General features: G+C 42.8%; 1 protein-coding gene across 1 annotated transcript in view; it reads right to left on the bottom strand.

Annotated features, from left to right (window-relative positions):
- LOC147685082 (SCO-spondin-like) overlaps positions 1 to 17739 on the bottom strand; it is a 1395910-nt gene that overhangs the window by 334391 nt on the left and 1043780 nt on the right. Inside the window, exons 69-70 of the mRNA XM_086939757.1 lie at positions 7043 to 7081; positions 4592 to 4759 (exon numbers count right to left, since the gene is read on the bottom strand). Coding sequence (XP_086795883.1) covers positions 4592 to 4759; positions 7043 to 7081 — 207 coding nt within the window. The remainder of the gene's footprint in view (positions 1 to 4591; positions 4760 to 7042; positions 7082 to 17739) is intronic.

The raw sequence follows: 17739 nt of genomic DNA, 5'->3' as shown, positions 1-17739 counted from the left end.
CCCCAATGCACAGCTTCAAGGGTGCCTCGGAAGCTGTAAGATCAGCACTTTGCAGTCTTTTCAAGATGGTCGGCTCCACGCTTCACGTCGCCTCCACGGGTCTCAGATTCTCTGGGACTGTGAATCGGGCTGTTACAAGTCAGGGAAGCTGAGTCTTGTTGATCTCTGTTGCTCGAGTTCTGGCAGGAACTGCAACAAAGCAAACTATTGGGCGCTGGATGGTGCCTGTTTGCACAGCGGGGTCACTCCTTGACCACAAGGGAGATTCTTCAGTCTTCCACGTCGAATAGGATGTCGAAGGGTCCAGAGTTCTGTATCAAAGTTTCGTTCAGGATAATCTAATGCTCCTGGGCACAGCTCCTACCTGTATTCCAAATCAAGGGGCTGGATTACCTGCTAGGTCCCTCCTATGGGTGGGACCCAGGAAGGGGGTGGTTACACCCCTTTCCCTTTGTCCAGTTTCGCGCCAGAGCTAGGACTGGAGTGTCCCAGCACCGGTTTGAACTGGACTATGCATGGGAAGCCTTGTGCTCCCCAGGCAGTGTCTAGTTTCATTCAACCCTCCCTGCTACAATCCACTATCTCCTGTCTGGGGTGATGTAACACCTCCCTGTGACAGGATACCATTTGTCCAGGCCTCCCCTGCCGGAGTTTCGGTCAGCAGCAGGAGGCCAGACTTGTGTCTGTGGCAGAAGCATTCATTTTGTGATGCTGGTGCTTTGGTTAGATTTGACCGCGTTTAAGCAAAGTACATGTCTTCTCCCTCTAGAAGGGTGGAATGCTACCCCCGTCACCAGGACTGGCGAGGGGGTAGTATTCCAAAGCGTATGACACCTTACATGACATGTTTTGATAAAGCCAAACCAAAGTTAGCAAGTAACCGCAGAGATTATAATGCACTTAAGAGTATATGGTATGGCAATATCCTGGAACAGCTAAGGGAGTTAGTCCCGACAGCTGCAGACAGGCTCAGCTCATGCTAGAGCACCATCTCACATAAAACCAAGCACTCTGCCTCCAGGATTGATAAGGCCTGCCATAGGAGTGACTTATAGGTGTATATGTGTCCAGATATAGGTTTAGATATAGGTATACTATATCTAAGCAAGGGGTGATTACATGACCTTGCCCCAGCTGAGTGATCAGCCAGTTGTGTCCATTTGGATAGCCAGCCAGGGGTGGCAAAAGATATGCTGCTGCCCCTGGTAGGCCTTGGATACACCTATGCCCTGGGTACCTATAGTATACTGTACAGGGGCTGATAAGGTGACCCAATGTCCAATTGGAGATGTACCTAAGATACATGGAGTCCATTTTACAGAGAGAGCAGATAGCCTGGGACCCTGATTAGCAGGATCCCAGGCCAACTATGTCGAAAACCAGCTAAACACTAGGCAAAAAATCTGGGGTAACCATATTCAGGTATCACCTTCCTACAAGGGTGGAGAGTCTCCCGGGTGCGGGTCGACCAAAGCACACTGCCGGTGCCCTTCCCAAGCTCAGTGGCACCAGAGGAGAGCGGAGGTGTCCACCAGAAGAGCCCAGGTGAGAGAGACTCCCCGAGGCACATTGTCGGTGCCTGAGAGGTCCCACGGGAGAGCGGGCCGCTCCAACGTGGGGCACATTGTTTTCAGGGCCCTAGTGGGGGTCCAGGGGTCACAGTAATGCCAGTGCTCATTTGGCTTGTCTTGGTTTGCCTCACAGCTGCGCCGCAGTTGCGGGCAGCTGCACAAGGGGGTAATTTTGGTTTTAGAGTCCCAGTGGGAACTCCCCCAGGCACAGTTTGTGCTGGTACCATTTTCGCCACAGCTGCACAGGGAGAGAGCGCGGGCAGCTGCAACGTTTGGCCACATTTGTTTTGCAGAGTCCCAGTGGGAGACTCAGGGCACAGGAGCGCCAGTGCCAGCGGCATTATATCTTTGGGAGAATTTTGGAGACTGGGGTGAGTTGCACCCCCCGCCCCAGTGCAATTGCGCACTTTGCTCGCTGCATTGGCAGCCAAGCCCTGACATTCTAGACACAAGAACATTGGGCCCCAGAGAGAGGCCAGTGGGCCTGGGGTCAAAATGGGTACCAGTATTGATAGGGCGCAAGACCCTGATGTTATGCCTACTGGTATTGTCAGAATATTTATGCACCATGATTACTGCATAATGTGTTGATGCCCAATGTTATTTTACATAACGTATCTATGACAGGTGCTACTGGGGTGCACGGTTAATGCAGGATATATGCCTAGGAGGGTTTATGCCTAATGTGTTTATGCACCATGACTGATGCGTAATGTGTTAATGCTTAGGAGGTGATTACATAATGTGTTTATGCTGGTGAGGCCTAATGCGTAATGTGTTTATGCTAATGAGGTTTGGGCCTAAGGTGTTTATTCCTAATGTCATGCTAGGATATTTTTAGGGTGGTGCCCAATGCTAATGTGTTAATGCTTAGGTCATTATGGTACCAGTAGTTACTGGTTGTGTTTTATATTTATTACCTGTTCTGATGGTTCTGACAGTGGCCCCATTGGCCCTGTCCTGTATATAATCCCCTGTGAATATAGCCTAGTGCCAGTTGGCACAGTGTAAATGTGTGATTATGTTTCTAATGTGTTTATGATAATACAAAGGCTATTTTTTATATATCCTTGTGTGGAGTTCATTTTTGTGGTGTGCTTAGTGTGTTGCTGCTGTGTGTGTGTGTTGAGCACATGCTTTACACATTACCTCTGGGATAAGCCTGACTAGTTGTGCCAAGCTACCAAGGGGGTGAGCAGGGGTTATCTTCAGCATGTAACTCCCTTGCCTTGACTAGAGTGGTGGTTACTGCCTGGCCTGGGCGCAAGCCCTAGCCAACCAGAAATCCCATTTTTAACACCTGCCTGACAATCCGCACACATGAAAGGCACGTTGGCAAGGTCAAAGAGAGGCCTGAAGCATGACTAGAAAGAAGACTCCGAGGACACATGATGTGTGAATTGAAAGAACAGTCCCAGGATTGTAAGAAATGGCTCAAATGGAACCTGCCCTCTTCTTCGGAGGCATTGTCCCTGAGAAATGCATTAAAAGGTAATGAAAAGTTGTCTTGGAGTGACATTCAACGCCAGAGTCACAATAAAGACTGAGAAAACATAGGAAATAGCCAAGAAGGCACCAGATAGGGCTCAGTGACCGGACATTGGGGAGGGACTGGAGTTGTGTTGGAGCCGAGAAACCTCCTGCAGTTGTGAGAAAGCTATTTCAACTTTTCCAGGATCAGTGTTGCGCCTGGAAAAGATTCAAGCTGTGAGTAACCTGCACATAGAAATGTCCTTTAGAAATTAAGCAGATTGTGTTTTCCAATTAATGTTGACTGTGGGAACACCAATGCTGCCTAGTGAAGCTTGGAGGGGGGTGAAGAAAAGTGAGGAATTCATACTAATTTAGGGAAGAGGAGTTGGCCTAATGCCTAGGGCGGTTGACCTTGAATCTGGGGAACCGGATTCAAGTCTCAGCAATGACGCTGAACATCCTGTGATTCTTGGCAAATCACTTATTCTTCCCGTGCCTAACAAAAATGCATGTGTCCTCCTGTAACACAACTGGTGCTATGTAAAGTGCTCTGATACCTGATACGGGTCAAGTTTGCGCAATATAAAACTCTGTAATATTATCTTGACACATAATAGCCTCCCCTTTTGAATCATGCTCACAGTAACCCAACTGCAGTTTGAAAAGGCAATTTTTCAACGGAAACATAGCCAGATAGGCTTTGACATGCATTATGACCATAAACGTTTTTTCAGGTTTGCTGGCTGACTGTTCAACCTAGACACCATGTGCAGTGAGTGGTATTGGTGTGTGGTACGCGACTTGCTCTGCTACTTGGCCTTCTTGGAGATCACATTGTGCTGACTGTTTGTATTCTACCTGCCAGTGCATATTCTGTTAGACCCTATTGGGCTGCATGTGCATTTCACTCCAATCTGTTCATTGTTTCTCACTGGAAAATATTCTATGTAACACGGGCCAGTATGTTGTACATGGGGTAGGATCTGTCAGACACCCTGCTATGTAAAATGCAGCTGACTGTCCTACCTTCGAACTTGATGTATTAGTGCTAATGCTACCTATGAGCCGCCAGAGGGGAGGGAAGAGTAGGGAATCGAATGGGATGGGATGGTTTGGACTGAGGTTAAATATTTGGATGGATAGCTGGACAGAGGAATGGGAATTAGAAAATAAATTGACTTTTACAAGGTTGCTCAGTACTTCTGTTTGCAACAGTGTTTTGTGTTGTGTTATGTTATGTGGTGTGGACTGAGGAAGAGCAGAGACTAGATGACGAGCCATGTCTTTAGTTTCTTGTGAAATTCAAGAACTGAGCAGAGGGCTCTGACATGCTGGTGAGGTCATACGAGATAGAAGAAGCCGGGCTGCCAGATCTGGTGTTACATATGCAGGAAGTGTAAGAGTAGTATTACCGCTGTGTAGCGGTGCCAGCTCTGTATGTGGAAGTTAATATAATTGTTGAGGTAGATAGACCCGATTTTGTGCAGCCCACATGGAGTTTAGCAACTGCAAATGAAGATTTCTTTCTGAAGTGGTGGTTGTCTTACTTGGACACTGTGGCAGGTTGCATGCCTGTTCCTGGAAAGATTCCCCAGTGCAATTCATTTCTCCTCCACAGAGACGTGTTCGTGTTTTCAGCGCAGGATACTCAGCATCTGTGCAAGTTTTGGAGCAGGGAGACCAGGAAGACCAGGAATCGAATCCCTCTTCAGAACCTGTTGAAAACCAGAGAACAACTAAGCAGGTCCAATGCACTTCAAAAGAAGTTAAGTTGACCATCACTTCAACTTCAGAGGACTGCCAATTAAACTTTACAGAAGAAAAAAATACATCATGAGCGATGAATGCAATAGCCTTCTAAGAAGAAAACAAGGAATTATATTAGGAGAGGTATTTTACCACAATTTGACTGTTACAACTACTCTAGAGTGATTGCAGTTAAAGAAACAGGATCACAGACGTGGGCGTTAAGACTAGAGTTAGCTTACCCAGCATAAAGTCTACAACCTTCAGATTTAACTTTGGCCTCCACCTACACTAACAGCATACATCCCTCTGTTTAATCTTAACAACTATTTCTCACGCTACCACCTCAAGGCACGTAGCATTCAGTAACCAAGGAAACTGATTATTAACAGGATTCTTTCCAATAACGAAAACAGTGCTGCTTAATGTTTGGACTCAGTTGTATTTAAATCAACTATGCAGTCTCAATGTTATTGAAATTGAGAAAGAACCTCAAGGGTTATACTCCCACACAAAACAATGAGGCTGAAATAGTTGTGAAACACTACTCTATGTAAAGGCAATGAACAATAGTGACCTACAATTTTACATCCTATATTTGGAGATAGCCTTTCAACATGTCTTCCCATCCCTCTCTCCTCTTTAGCTTTACCCTCCGTTCCATTACTCTCCTAAACACATTATCTATGAATCCATGTAATTTGTTTTACACTTCGAGATTTAACCAATGTAGTTTTGTGTGGGAAACATCCTTTACCCCACAGTCTTTACAACGACCAGCCATTACAACAGTCACTATCCCACCTGCAACTTTACCACGCTTTAATTTACCATGCAAGTCGTTACAATACCTTGCTGTAGGGGGCGTTTTGCTGGACTGGTGCTGCATTTTTAAGTCCAACACCTTCCCTACTGTTGCATAGACTGTAGTTGGAATAGTAATTTATACCATTCCAAACTCCAGCGCCCACTAAAGCAAGTTGTTGCAACAACTTGCGTGCTTAAAGTAACACGTGGTAATGTCGCAGGCGGGGTAGTGACAGCGTTGTAAGGCATGCGGGGTAAATGCAAGCTGGATTCCATCATTCAACAGTTTTGTGCATTCGGAAGCACCAAAGGCCAGCTGCTTAAAGCGTCTTTAATAAACAGTTGTCAAAATGTGCCTCCCTCCTGAGCTCATTTATGGCAGAGGACCGACTCCGTGCTGAGCTAGTGGGTACCAGAAGGAGCAGAGGATTCTATCAAAGTACTTTCATGTCTGGCTACATGCCCCTCAAGAAACTTACCTATGGCCAAAAGCAACAAGGATTGGATGTTAATTCTCAAGACTGGTAGCAGGGGCGGCTCTAGGCTCATGGGGGCCCTGGGCAGGAAGCGTAGGTAGGGAGCCCCGGAAGAGGGGGTCCGGGCGGGGTGGAGCGTGAAGGCTAGTGAAGAGGGGGGGGGGGTCAGGGTGTTTGGAAGTGGAACAGAGCCGGACGCTAAATCCTTGCCAGGGGCAACCATGCAAATATGTATCCATCCTCAGAGGATTACTATATTAAGGATATATATTGGCGTGTTGGCCCCTGGGGTTTGGTGGCCCTGTGCAGGTGCACAGCTTGCACATGCCTAAGGCAGCCCCTGCTGGTAGGGTTAACTTGTGTATTTTCTTGCAAACCAACGACCTGAGCATCTTTAAATTTGTCAGGAATTAAGGGAAGCATTAGTGATGAAACTCAGTGACTCCTTAATCAAATCACCAATATTCCCGAGTTTAAGATCGATAGAATATCGGATCTATGTTTACTATCGGCCATCCATATGCATTTTATGAGACATGTATCTTAGGCGGACCGTTCAAAACGCACATAAGGAGTCATACAGTCACGAATTTCAGCAATTGTATAATCAGAGAAAGTACTAAGGGAGTCACAGAATCCTTGAGAGGGCGTCAAGGTATTTCAGAGTAACCTATGTACCTGTTCTCCTATAAACTCTTGTATGCACTATTAACTGTTCTCTTGCAAAGAACTCAGATACCCTTTTGTGTCTTGTTCACACTATTCACATTTAAAAAAAATAGAGTTAGATACATTAATGCTAGACTAGTGAGCTCCTGAATAGTATTCAAAAAATATTTGTATATTACTTATCTAAAAAATGTAAGTGAAATAATACGCTTACCAATATTCTGTAAACATTTTTCTATATGAAAACAAGGCAACTTCATGTGCATTTTTTAAAAGCAAACGAATATTTGAATCTCTTACCTGGCAAACCAGTTGGCGGCTCCTTTGTAGGTTCCAGAGCTCCTAGAAATATGATGACAAAAGGTACAAATATTAAAAAATGACCTTTCAAACTTTATAACACATTTGTATTCATTTAGATCTAATACTGACGCATATTGATGAGGTATAAACTTGGATATTTGATAACTTTCTCAGCAGATGAGGATGTGGACTCTTTTCACATTTATGATTTATGCACAACACATCTCCCCTTTTGCCCTTTGCTGAAGAGTTTTAACTCAAAATCGAGACACAACTAGAGAGAGGAACCATGCACATTTTCACAAAGGTTCCACCTAATAGCGTTCAATGAAAACTAAAGCAAAAGAATGAGGACCTGGCTTGCATTGCGTTTCCACGACGCAACATGGTGCATGTGCAAGGCAAACCTTAAGTGAGATTTATGAAGCCATGCAAGGCTACTTTGCATGGCCCTGAGTGGCTCCATAAAAATGGAGTAATGCAAGGCAGGGCAAATCGCTGTATTGCCTTACTGTGCCCTGGGAAGGCATCCATGGGCGATGCATGGGTGTTCCCACGCAACTCTCATGGATTTTGATGCATTTCCAAATTTACTAGAATTGGTAAAACTGGGAATGCTCCAAAAAGATAAGCCTGCCCAGGGGAGGTGTAACGAGGAGAATATCTTTATTTTTCCTAGTTACTTCATCTTTCTATGTGTCCTGCATTCAGCAGCACACATAGAAAGAGGAAAAACGGGCGCCAGCAAAGGGGAAAAGGCTGGAACGTACAACATTGACTTCAATATGGTGCATTCCTGCCCTTTCTCTGTCACGCAGTGGAGAGCAGCAAGTCAAACCCACGGTCGAGCGACTGGAGGCCTAGCAGTTTACGTGTCAACCGCCCTAAACATTAATTCTGAGCAGCTTAATTCCACCGACCCAGGCATTCAAATAATCAAATTAACAGGACAGAAGGTAACCAACACCAAGACAACAATCCTGATTAATTATTACACACAACCAAATTCAAAAGTCAAAAAGAAAAAAAATGTAGAGCTGTGCAACGCCATAATGGGGCTTCGCTCCACAGAGCCCTCATGGAATATTATATTAACTGGCGATTTTAATTCCAATTTGATACACTCCCCTGAGGAAGACAAAATATTATCCGCAGATAATATGTATTGGAGTGTCCCACAGCAAATATGCAGCGTGTCGAGAGCTCGTAAGGACCAGCTTGGCATACACCTTGTGACAGAACTAGAGTATATAGGTATGCGCATCTTGAATGGCAGGACCGACGAAGATCGTCCTCCGAAAAAAACTTTCTACGGTCCACATTCTCATTCAACGTTGGATTACACAGTAGTAAGCCTACCACTAATTCATTTAGTAGAATCCTTCTACATTGAATACACGCCCTTGAGTGACCATGCGATGCAGCACATTAAATTTAACCTTAGTACGGAAAGATTCCAACCATCATGCATACTGGACGGTCATCTAAGCTCAATTAACCAAAAGCGCATTAACTGGTCGGAAGCAAATAAAACAGACTGGTTTTCAACAATAGAGGCCACATTGAAGGAGGTGTGTGACGAGTCAAAGAATAATATCCAGATATGGAATCTTTTTCTGGATAAATTGATGACAAAAATGAAATTACCGGGCAAACAGGCTAAATCAGTAAGGCCTAACAATAAACTACCGAAATCGCTTCTAGAACTAAAGAGGAATTTGCGAAGAACTCAAAAGAAGCTACAGACGCAGGATATAGTCACGCCGCAGTGGGACATTTTTTACGTGCAAAGACGTCTATATAAAAAGAAGGTCTGGGAACACAAAAGGAGCACTAACGAACATTTTTGGACTACTTTGCTGTTTAGTTCAAAGCTTCCGAATTCAAACAAATTCTGGAAAATAGTAAATGAATTAACAAGACCACGCAATGCATTGACCTCAAATGTACAGGAATCCGAATGGGTTACCTTTCTCTCCTCCAAATTTAAAGTTCGCCCAGCAATAGCCATTGGGAATATTCAGCTATCATCGCATCAACAAATAAAGACATTGGAAGAAGCCTGTACCAGTCAAACACCAATCACTAGCCAGCCTAAAAACCCTACTTCTGTCGCATTACACGGAAAAAAATCAGTTGAGGAGATAATGAAAATAATTAAAAAGGGCAAAAGTAACGGAGCCCCTGGGCCAAATGGCATACCGTCAGCTGTTTTCAAAGATGCACCGGAATATTGGAGCACATTACTTGAGAAACTCTTTTCAGACATCCAAACTTACAATCTAGTGCCTGAAAGCTGGCGCGGTTCTATCACAATGCCAATATACAAGGGCGGTGAGAGATCCAACCCTGCAAATTACAGATTAATCGCCCTGCAGGACGTCGAAGCCAAATACTTTGCATCGCTATTATTAGTTGATCTGGTAAAGTGGTCAGGAGAGAGGGACCTGATCCCACTTGATCAAACAGGATTTAGAGAAGGGATCGGGACTATAACAAATATCTTATCCATCTCCATGATCGCGGATAAATGTAAGCGCATTAAACAAGATCTGAACTTGTGCTTCATTGACCTCCAAGCAGCCTTCGACAGCGTGGATAGGAACCTATTATGGGCAAAATTAAGAGCCTGGAAGATTCCAGAAAACTTATTAAGGGGTCTGCTGCTATTCTACTCCGACACCTGGACGCAAGTAAGGCTAGGAGACGGGTCACGACTATCAAAAAAAGTGCGCACAACATCTGGCTTAAAACAGGGATGCGTCTTGGCCCCGCATCTGTTTAATTTATTCATTTCGGACCTCTCAGCAAAGCTAAATGGATGTAACTCCCACCCGCCAAAATTAGGCGACTTACAATTGACACATCTGGCTTACGCCGACGATATCGTCCTCATGAGTCAGACAAAGGTTGGCTTATCAAGACAGCTATCGGTTCTATCAGCTTTTCTGTCTGCAAACAACTTGGCTCTTAATTTTTCAAAATCTAAAACTATGCTAATTACTAATCGACATATAACTTCACACAATGTTTGGCTAGAAGGACAACAGTTGGAAAGGGTGACAAGTTACAAATACTTGGGATATTACATCGATGATAAGCTCACCTTAAAGGCCCAGAAAACCTATATAACTAATAGATCAACAGCACTAATATTTGCACTTAGCACTTTGTTGAAAAAACTAGAAGGTCCCTCTTTAAAACCTTTACTTACGGTGATAGCCAATAAAGCTCTTCCAACGCTAGCCTACAGTAGTGTAGCAATGAATGGCAAGGATTCTGTTCTCCTAAACAGTTTAATTACCAAAATTTACAAACGGGTATTACAATTGCCGAACTCTGCCTCACCAGCGCAAATTCGTCTAGAGTTTGGACTAAAGAATGAAAGCTTGGGACGGCTTTATTCATGCATAAAGGAGTGGTATCGGATTAAAAAGAGAGCAGCAGCTAATAATTTGAACAAATATCTATGGCAGGAATTAGAAACTCAAAAAAAATCAGAAGCAAACAAATATCTGACTAGTGCATTTGAGATAACTTGCACCGCTAAAATTTGGGACATAAACCTGCCATTTTCAGCATTCAAAATAGCACTAAATAAGGCCGCAAAATTTCACTCTTTGATTATGGACAAAGCCATTTTTTCGCACCGTTCACATTCTTGGATCCTGATCAATAGCTACAGATTTTTAACCCCAGCAGCCTATCTGGATGCAACATACTCATTCTTTATCAAAAAAAAAGCTGATGGCATTGAGGTTCGGTAAATTTCCAACATTGGCCGGCGAGCCTGCCTGGAAACATACAGAATCCGTCTCCTGCCACCTCTGTGGGTATGCAAAAGAAGATCTCATTCATATAATATGTATCTGTAAACCGTTGAGAATGGAGCGAAGGCGCTTTTTAAGGAACATATTCCTAGCAAGGAAACTACGTACTTGTAGGACTGCTGTAATTGGTTGTCTGGACGCAACGTCACCACAATCAAATTGTAAGACTGTAAAGTTCATGAGGACTTTTGAAAAACTTGTGAACGCAATGTAAATACTAAGTATTTTGTTTTACTTCTTTAATATTTTCAATTATTCGTTCAAATATAATTATTAGGTTTTAAATAGAAGACCAAACTCAATGATCAAAATTTTAATTTAAGTTGAAATGATAATGGAAATGTGTTGTATTTGTTCTTATTCATTGATCACATTTTAATTATGCTTAAGACCGGTAAGAAAATTTTGTTAAGGTTTTAATTAACTGAACAATAAAAAAAAAAAAAAAAAAATGCTGCGCTCCAGTGCGTGACAAATTCGTAAATCCACCACCTGAGTGTCCATATGTGGCAGCAAAAATTTGCAGAGCCGCTTTCATTATGTGCTTGATTTTAAGAGGAAATCATTGACTCACAACAATAAAGGATGTCGAAAATGATGGGAAAATATTTCATTTCTGCTTAATAGTATTGTGGATGTTTCTTAGCCACATTTCATCTTACTCACTATCAGCCTTAGGAAATGTGGTGAGAGTGAAACCGCGAAATGTAGTGCTCCATAATCATTACTAATCACATGTCAATCTGTGTGATGATATGCTAACCTGTGTGTTACCACATGGCAGTATACCTATATGAAGTAGTCAAATTTGGTATATTCATAGAGTATTAATTAGTTTATACTCTTTGCACATTTATCAAATGCCTTTCTAAAATGGGCCTAACTGTGAATAGGTCTCAGTTTATTATGGTTTAACTCATCTGTTAAAGTTTTCTGGTTTTGGTCCCTGATGGACCCTCAGGCGCACAATTGAGATCGGGTACTGTTAAACTAATGCTGCAAGAGTGTACCAATAGCGATAGGTGTTAGTGAATCTTTTTGCACAGAGGAAAAACAACACTAGTCAGGGGGATTTCCTGCTGGTTGGGATATCACTTGTGTGCATGTGATAATGCCGAGAAGCCTTATTCCCCTTTTAGCCCATTGTGTTTGTGATAACTTTGAAATACTTTAGTGGAACAGACAAGAGTTGTTTGTTTTCGCTTGCCATTTTGCAACACATTGCCTGTGTGAAATTAATTTAAAGGAGGAAGAGCCGTTGCAAGGTGCTGCTAGTGACATCATAAGGTGCCGCTCTGGTATTGGTCAGTTGGTGTGTGTGTGTCACGCTGATATTAATTATTGCATTAGCAGATACTGGCCTGCAAAAGAACAGTAGTGAGCCTGACATTCTGATATTGTACACTGAGACCATTGCATATTAAATTGTGATTCGCTGAGAACTACCACTTGTTTTAATTGAATTTATTAAGTTAAGACATAAAACTTGAAAGATAAATGACATTTTCTAGGATTTGAGAGACGTCTTTAAAGGTGATGTACAGGTGCCTGCCCGTGATAGTGAGGAGGTTCCTCCTGAAGGTACGCCTGGTCATTAAATGATGATCAATGTCGGGCTCCATACATGTATTTGACTTAAACAATGAAAAAAAGATCACAGAGAAAAAAGGGTCCTTGCAGTTCCTCTGATATGGTGCCTTCAATTTGAAAACAAAAGAAATTATAAGATGAGTATTGTATGACATGAAACCACCACCTAGATCCGAAAAGTACAAGGCTCTAAATGCATGGGAGCATGCTGCACGTGCAAATGATAAAGAGAAATATCAGATTTGAGCAAAAAGGACAGCTAATAGTTGGATGGATGCTAAGTAGAGTGCCAAGCAATAGGTATGGAGGAGAGCTAAGCTCAAGGGAGTTAGGGGTGTACCCAGTAATAACAAGAAATAAATGGAAGAAAAAGAAAACCCCAGAAGATGACACTAGTGCTCAATCTACGGTGAGCGTCAACTGTGATTCCAGTGAGGAGTTTCTAAAGGAGTTACTGGCTTCCTGACCACCTCCATGTAATACAGTTTAGCCCCCAATAGGGAATCCACCGGATGATGGAAATAATGTGACTGCACCTACTAACCCAGTTCAACTCCTTCAACCCCCATCATGACAGCCCCAGATGTGACACGTCTAATTGTGAGCACCAGTGGTGATAGCCCCAGTTGAGATAGCCCCAGTCACTCCAACATGAGACACAGTTGTCACCACTTCCCCACAACCCCAAGATCACAAATAGTTGTAAAGGTTCCAAGAAACAAAGAGGTGCCACATCTTCTGACCTTCCCACAGTGTTTTTGACGACTGCTTCCCAGACCATTACTGGGCTTGTAATAGTTTGATGGCCCAAGCAGCCCCAAGACTGATAGATGTGGGTAGGCTTAAAGTAGAACCGGATGAGTTTAATAAGAAAACCTAGATGCCAGATATCCAGAGGGATACAATGAGGAGGAAGTACTGTTTCCTATGCAAAGAAGTTATCCGATGAACTATTACCATTACAAAGGGCCAATTCTAAATTTAATGTTGACTTGTTTAAGAGTCGGACTTTGCAAAAGAATTACAGGTTGCACGTAAAGTAGGATAATTTGACTAACATGAGGACTTAGGTCGTGATCAGTATGCAGAAATTGAGTAATCGGGAGAAAATTAAAGACAGATGGATTCAGAGGGAGAAGAAATGGAACGAGACGAGAAGGATGATTCAGGGGACACTGAAAATGGGAATCAAGAGTAATTCTGAAGTTGGTGCATTTGATCTATGTGAGGTGCGGGAGGGGGCTCCTGTGCATGTGTCTTGGATATCGAGGTGACCTTGCTAAATTTACAAATCAATTTCTAAAATTTAGGGAGAATCCTGATTTGTGGTACATACAAGTTGAGTGGTTTGTGAAGATTTCAAAGGTTCTGTGGAAGGATTTGAATTTTTTTTAATATTGTGATTCCCAGTTATTTGTGGGTGAGATGTAAAATGGCGATGCTGTGGTCAAATGCAGAGCCCCCAATGGTAGCTCAAACAAATGAACCATCTCCTGAGGTCATGCGGATGTATGATCAAGTGATACCTTTCTTGAAGGGCAATGTCCCATAGAAAGACATTGATTGGTTTAAGACAACACAAACGACTCCGGAAGCTTAGGAGTCGGCACATGCCTATTATGAATGCCTTATGAACGTGTTCAGACAGCATAGCGATGCAAAAACCCTGAGAAAGGAAAGTTGAGCAGTATTCTGACTCGGTTTGTTCTTGGGTTGAATCCGAAGATCAGTTCCCATAGTCAGCAGAATATCACTCGCTGGCAGAGTAAACCTTTGGATGAAATACTTTGTTATGTGATGTATTGCAGTAATGTGCTGGAGATAAAACAGAAAAAAGATTAAGGAATGTTCATGTTGGACCAGACAAAGTTAGCACATAAATGATTTCAGAATGGTTTATACATGGGAAATACAGGCTATGCATATGTTGGTGGTGGAATGCAAGGAGTCGTATTTCAAGAGACAAGACAGATGATGCATAAAGGAAGCAGTGTTCCACAAGGTAAAGGCTGGAGTGTTCCAATTAATCGGAATACTGGAATAGATGTAGCAACTCTTAAAAGGTCTAATCTGGGTTGTTACTGTAATAAATTGGGACAATGGAAGAGGGAGTGCTGTCTCAATCCAAACCAAATTCTGGTTGCTTGGCAAATGTAAAATGTAAATCAAATGCAGTTCCCAGTCTTCTGTGTTTCTGGAAATTAAGGGTCTGACCAGTTGCAATGAAGGTGCCTGAGAGGGCATCAGGATTACATACTTGGCACAGTCTTGGAGGAAGACCAGAGAGGTCCATTCATGGAAGGTGAGGTGAACAGCCACCAGGTATAATGTGTGAGTGACACCACTGCTGCCCATTCCACTGTCAGGACAGTGGCATTCCCAAACCTGCCCCTTCTGGGAAAACAAACCCAAGTTGTAGGTGTTTCTAATAAACAGGATGCAACCCTTGTGTTAGCACAGGTTCCTATAAAATAGGTTCATTTAAAGAGGATCATCAGTTTGTAGTGTGTGACTCAATGCCCACCAATATATTAGGTGGGGAGATATTATGCACATTAAATTGCATAATCAATTGTACACCACAGGATTTAAAGCTTCAGATGCATAATGAGTTGTGGATTTAAATTGACTAAGCAGGGAACAACCATTCGATTGTTTCCCATGATGCCTGCAGATGAATTGCTCCCTGATTTGAAAGATTCTGTTAAATAGGAAGTAAGGACATTTGTCTCATTGAGGGTGTAGATTCAGTGTGAATAACAGTCAAACATATCCTTGAATGCTCCAGAACAAGCTCTCAGCAGAAACAATGAATGGAATTGCCCCAGTGATTAAGTCCAAGATACAACAAGGAATTCTGAAAGAGAACCTGCAGAGTCCATGTAGCTCCCCCATTATTGGTCTGCAAAAACTTAACAGAAGCATGGAATAGTCCAAGACATGACAATGATTATTAATATTATTGTCTAGAGGTACCAAATCGTGCCGCAAAACTGTTTGAGATACCCTATGAAGCAGAGTGGTTCACAGTGGTCAATTTGTGCAAGGCGTTTTTTCATTACTACTGCACAAAGACAGCCAGCTCCTCTTCCTCTTCCAGTTCCAAATTATATTTCTGGTATGGTGGCGAGTTCCCCAAGGGTATACTCAAAGCCTCTCGATCTTCAACCATATCTTGAAAAAGAATCTGGAGACCCTGAAGTTGCAGTGTAATTCAGTTCTTGTTCAATACTTTGACAACCTATTAGTGGTGTGTATGTCACAGGAAGCATGCAAATGAGATACCATTGCTCTATTGACCTATGTAGCTGAAAAAGGACATAAGCTGCCTCCAAGCAAATAGCAACACAATCAGAACAAAGTCCGGTATCTTGGACATCATATTGAGAAAGGAGCAACGATGGTGTTGCAGGACTGAATAGCCGCCATTTTGAAAATGAACCCTCCAACTGCACTGTCCGGATGTTTCAGGAAATGTTGGGCTACTGTTGCCAGTGAATACCCAACTTTTCCCTAGTGGCATAGTCTGTACAGAGGCTGACACAAGGCTGTGTCTGAACAGCTACCTTCGTACAACAGTATTCCTTGAGCTGAGAGATAGTCTGACTCGGGCCCCAGCTCTAGAAATGCCCGATTACAGGAAATATTTGTTTTCTAGTGAGAGAGAAGGGTGCAATCTCTCAGTGATCATACAAATTCATGGTCAATTGAAGAGGCCGATAGTCTATTTTTCTGCCACGCTTGACCCACTAGCCATAGGTTTATTTGGTTGCCTAAAGGCTGTGGCAGCGGTCTGTGTCAGCATACAGTAGAGTGAGGGTACTATCATGGGCTACACTCTCACTGTAATATCTATGCATTTTGTGGAAGTACTGTAAACACAGACAAAGACACAGCAGTTAACTAGAGGTCACCTCACTATGTATGAGCTAGTCATACTGGTGGCAGGCAATATTACATTCAAATGGTGCTTGTGTTTGAATCCTGCCACTTTGCTGCCATTGCCTGAAACTGAAATGGATGGGGAGGAGTGTGAGCATGACTGTCTCAATGCAACTGAATTGTGCAATAAGCCAAGGCCTGACATCAAAGATTAACCCTGTGCAGGATCTGATTATGTATTGCTTGTGGATAGCTCATGCTTTAGAGAAGATAAGGGAAATTTGAAAGCTGCTTACACTGTCTGACACCTTGGAGGGTGCGACAAAAGCCTTCTGGCTGTGTGGTGTAACATCTATCCAAGTGGCAGAATTGATTGCGCTTACTAGAGTTTGCAGTGATTCATACCAATGAAAAGTTACCATTTATAATGATGTCAATATGGCTTTTGTGTTGTTCATGACTTCTAGCAGCTGTGGTCACAAAGAGGGTTAATGACATCTTCTTTATCTCCTATTAGGAATGGGAATATGTGATGAGACCGCTTGAGGCTTTAAAAGACCTCTCATGGTTGCAGTTGTAAAATACATAACACAGGAGTGAAGTGATTCCGCTGCTGCCGAAGATCCATATGCTGACAAGGTTGCCAAATATATTATGAGCCTAGGTGCTCTACTTTCAGTGGGGAATATTCAAATGAATCTAAAAATGATACCGCCTTCAGTAGATTGTTAACTATGATTGCTAAATGCGATGACGTTAAGAGATTGCAGGAAATGGCACCAGAGAGTAAGCAACAGGGAAGGGTTAAAAGAGTTTGTATGGAGAATGAGATTTGGGTTTCAGTGGATAGAAAGCCTACTTTACCAGACATCTATTGTCACTTATGGTCTGACACTTTCATCGTCCCACACATATACGAAGGTATGCAATGGTGAGGTTGTTCAAATAGAATTGGTGAGACCCACACTTTAGAGTGATGATTGAAAATCATTGCCACTGATATCTAACATGCCAATACCTGAAAGTAGGAAGGTGAACACCCTGGGCACTTAGTCATGTAGCGATTTGGAGCTTCCTTCAATCGCATGCAGTTAAACTTTATCAAGATGCCCATGTGCAATGGACTGCAATATATTTTAGTTGTGGTCTGTGTCTTCTCCCGCTTGGTGGAAGCATATATACGGAGGAGAAATTGCAGTCTTACTGTAGCCATGTTATTGCTATGTGAATTGATCTCTTGAGTTTGGATTCCCGGTTTCTCTCAAGTTAGACTGTGGAATTTACTTCAATAATGAGGTCGTGAGAATGCTGTATGTAACCTTGCAGGTGTGGAAAAGAATGCATTGCAGTTATAGGACTGAAGTATCTGGAATCATTGAGTAGATTATTTGC

Source organism: Lissotriton vulgaris, chromosome 10 (genome assembly GCF_964263255.1).
Source record: "Lissotriton vulgaris chromosome 10, aLisVul1.2, whole genome shotgun sequence".
In the NCBI taxonomy this organism is placed as follows: domain Eukaryota; kingdom Metazoa; phylum Chordata; class Amphibia; order Caudata; family Salamandridae; genus Lissotriton; species Lissotriton vulgaris.
Note: the sequence above shows the minus strand (reverse complement) of the source record. Positions and strands in the feature narration are given on the sequence as shown.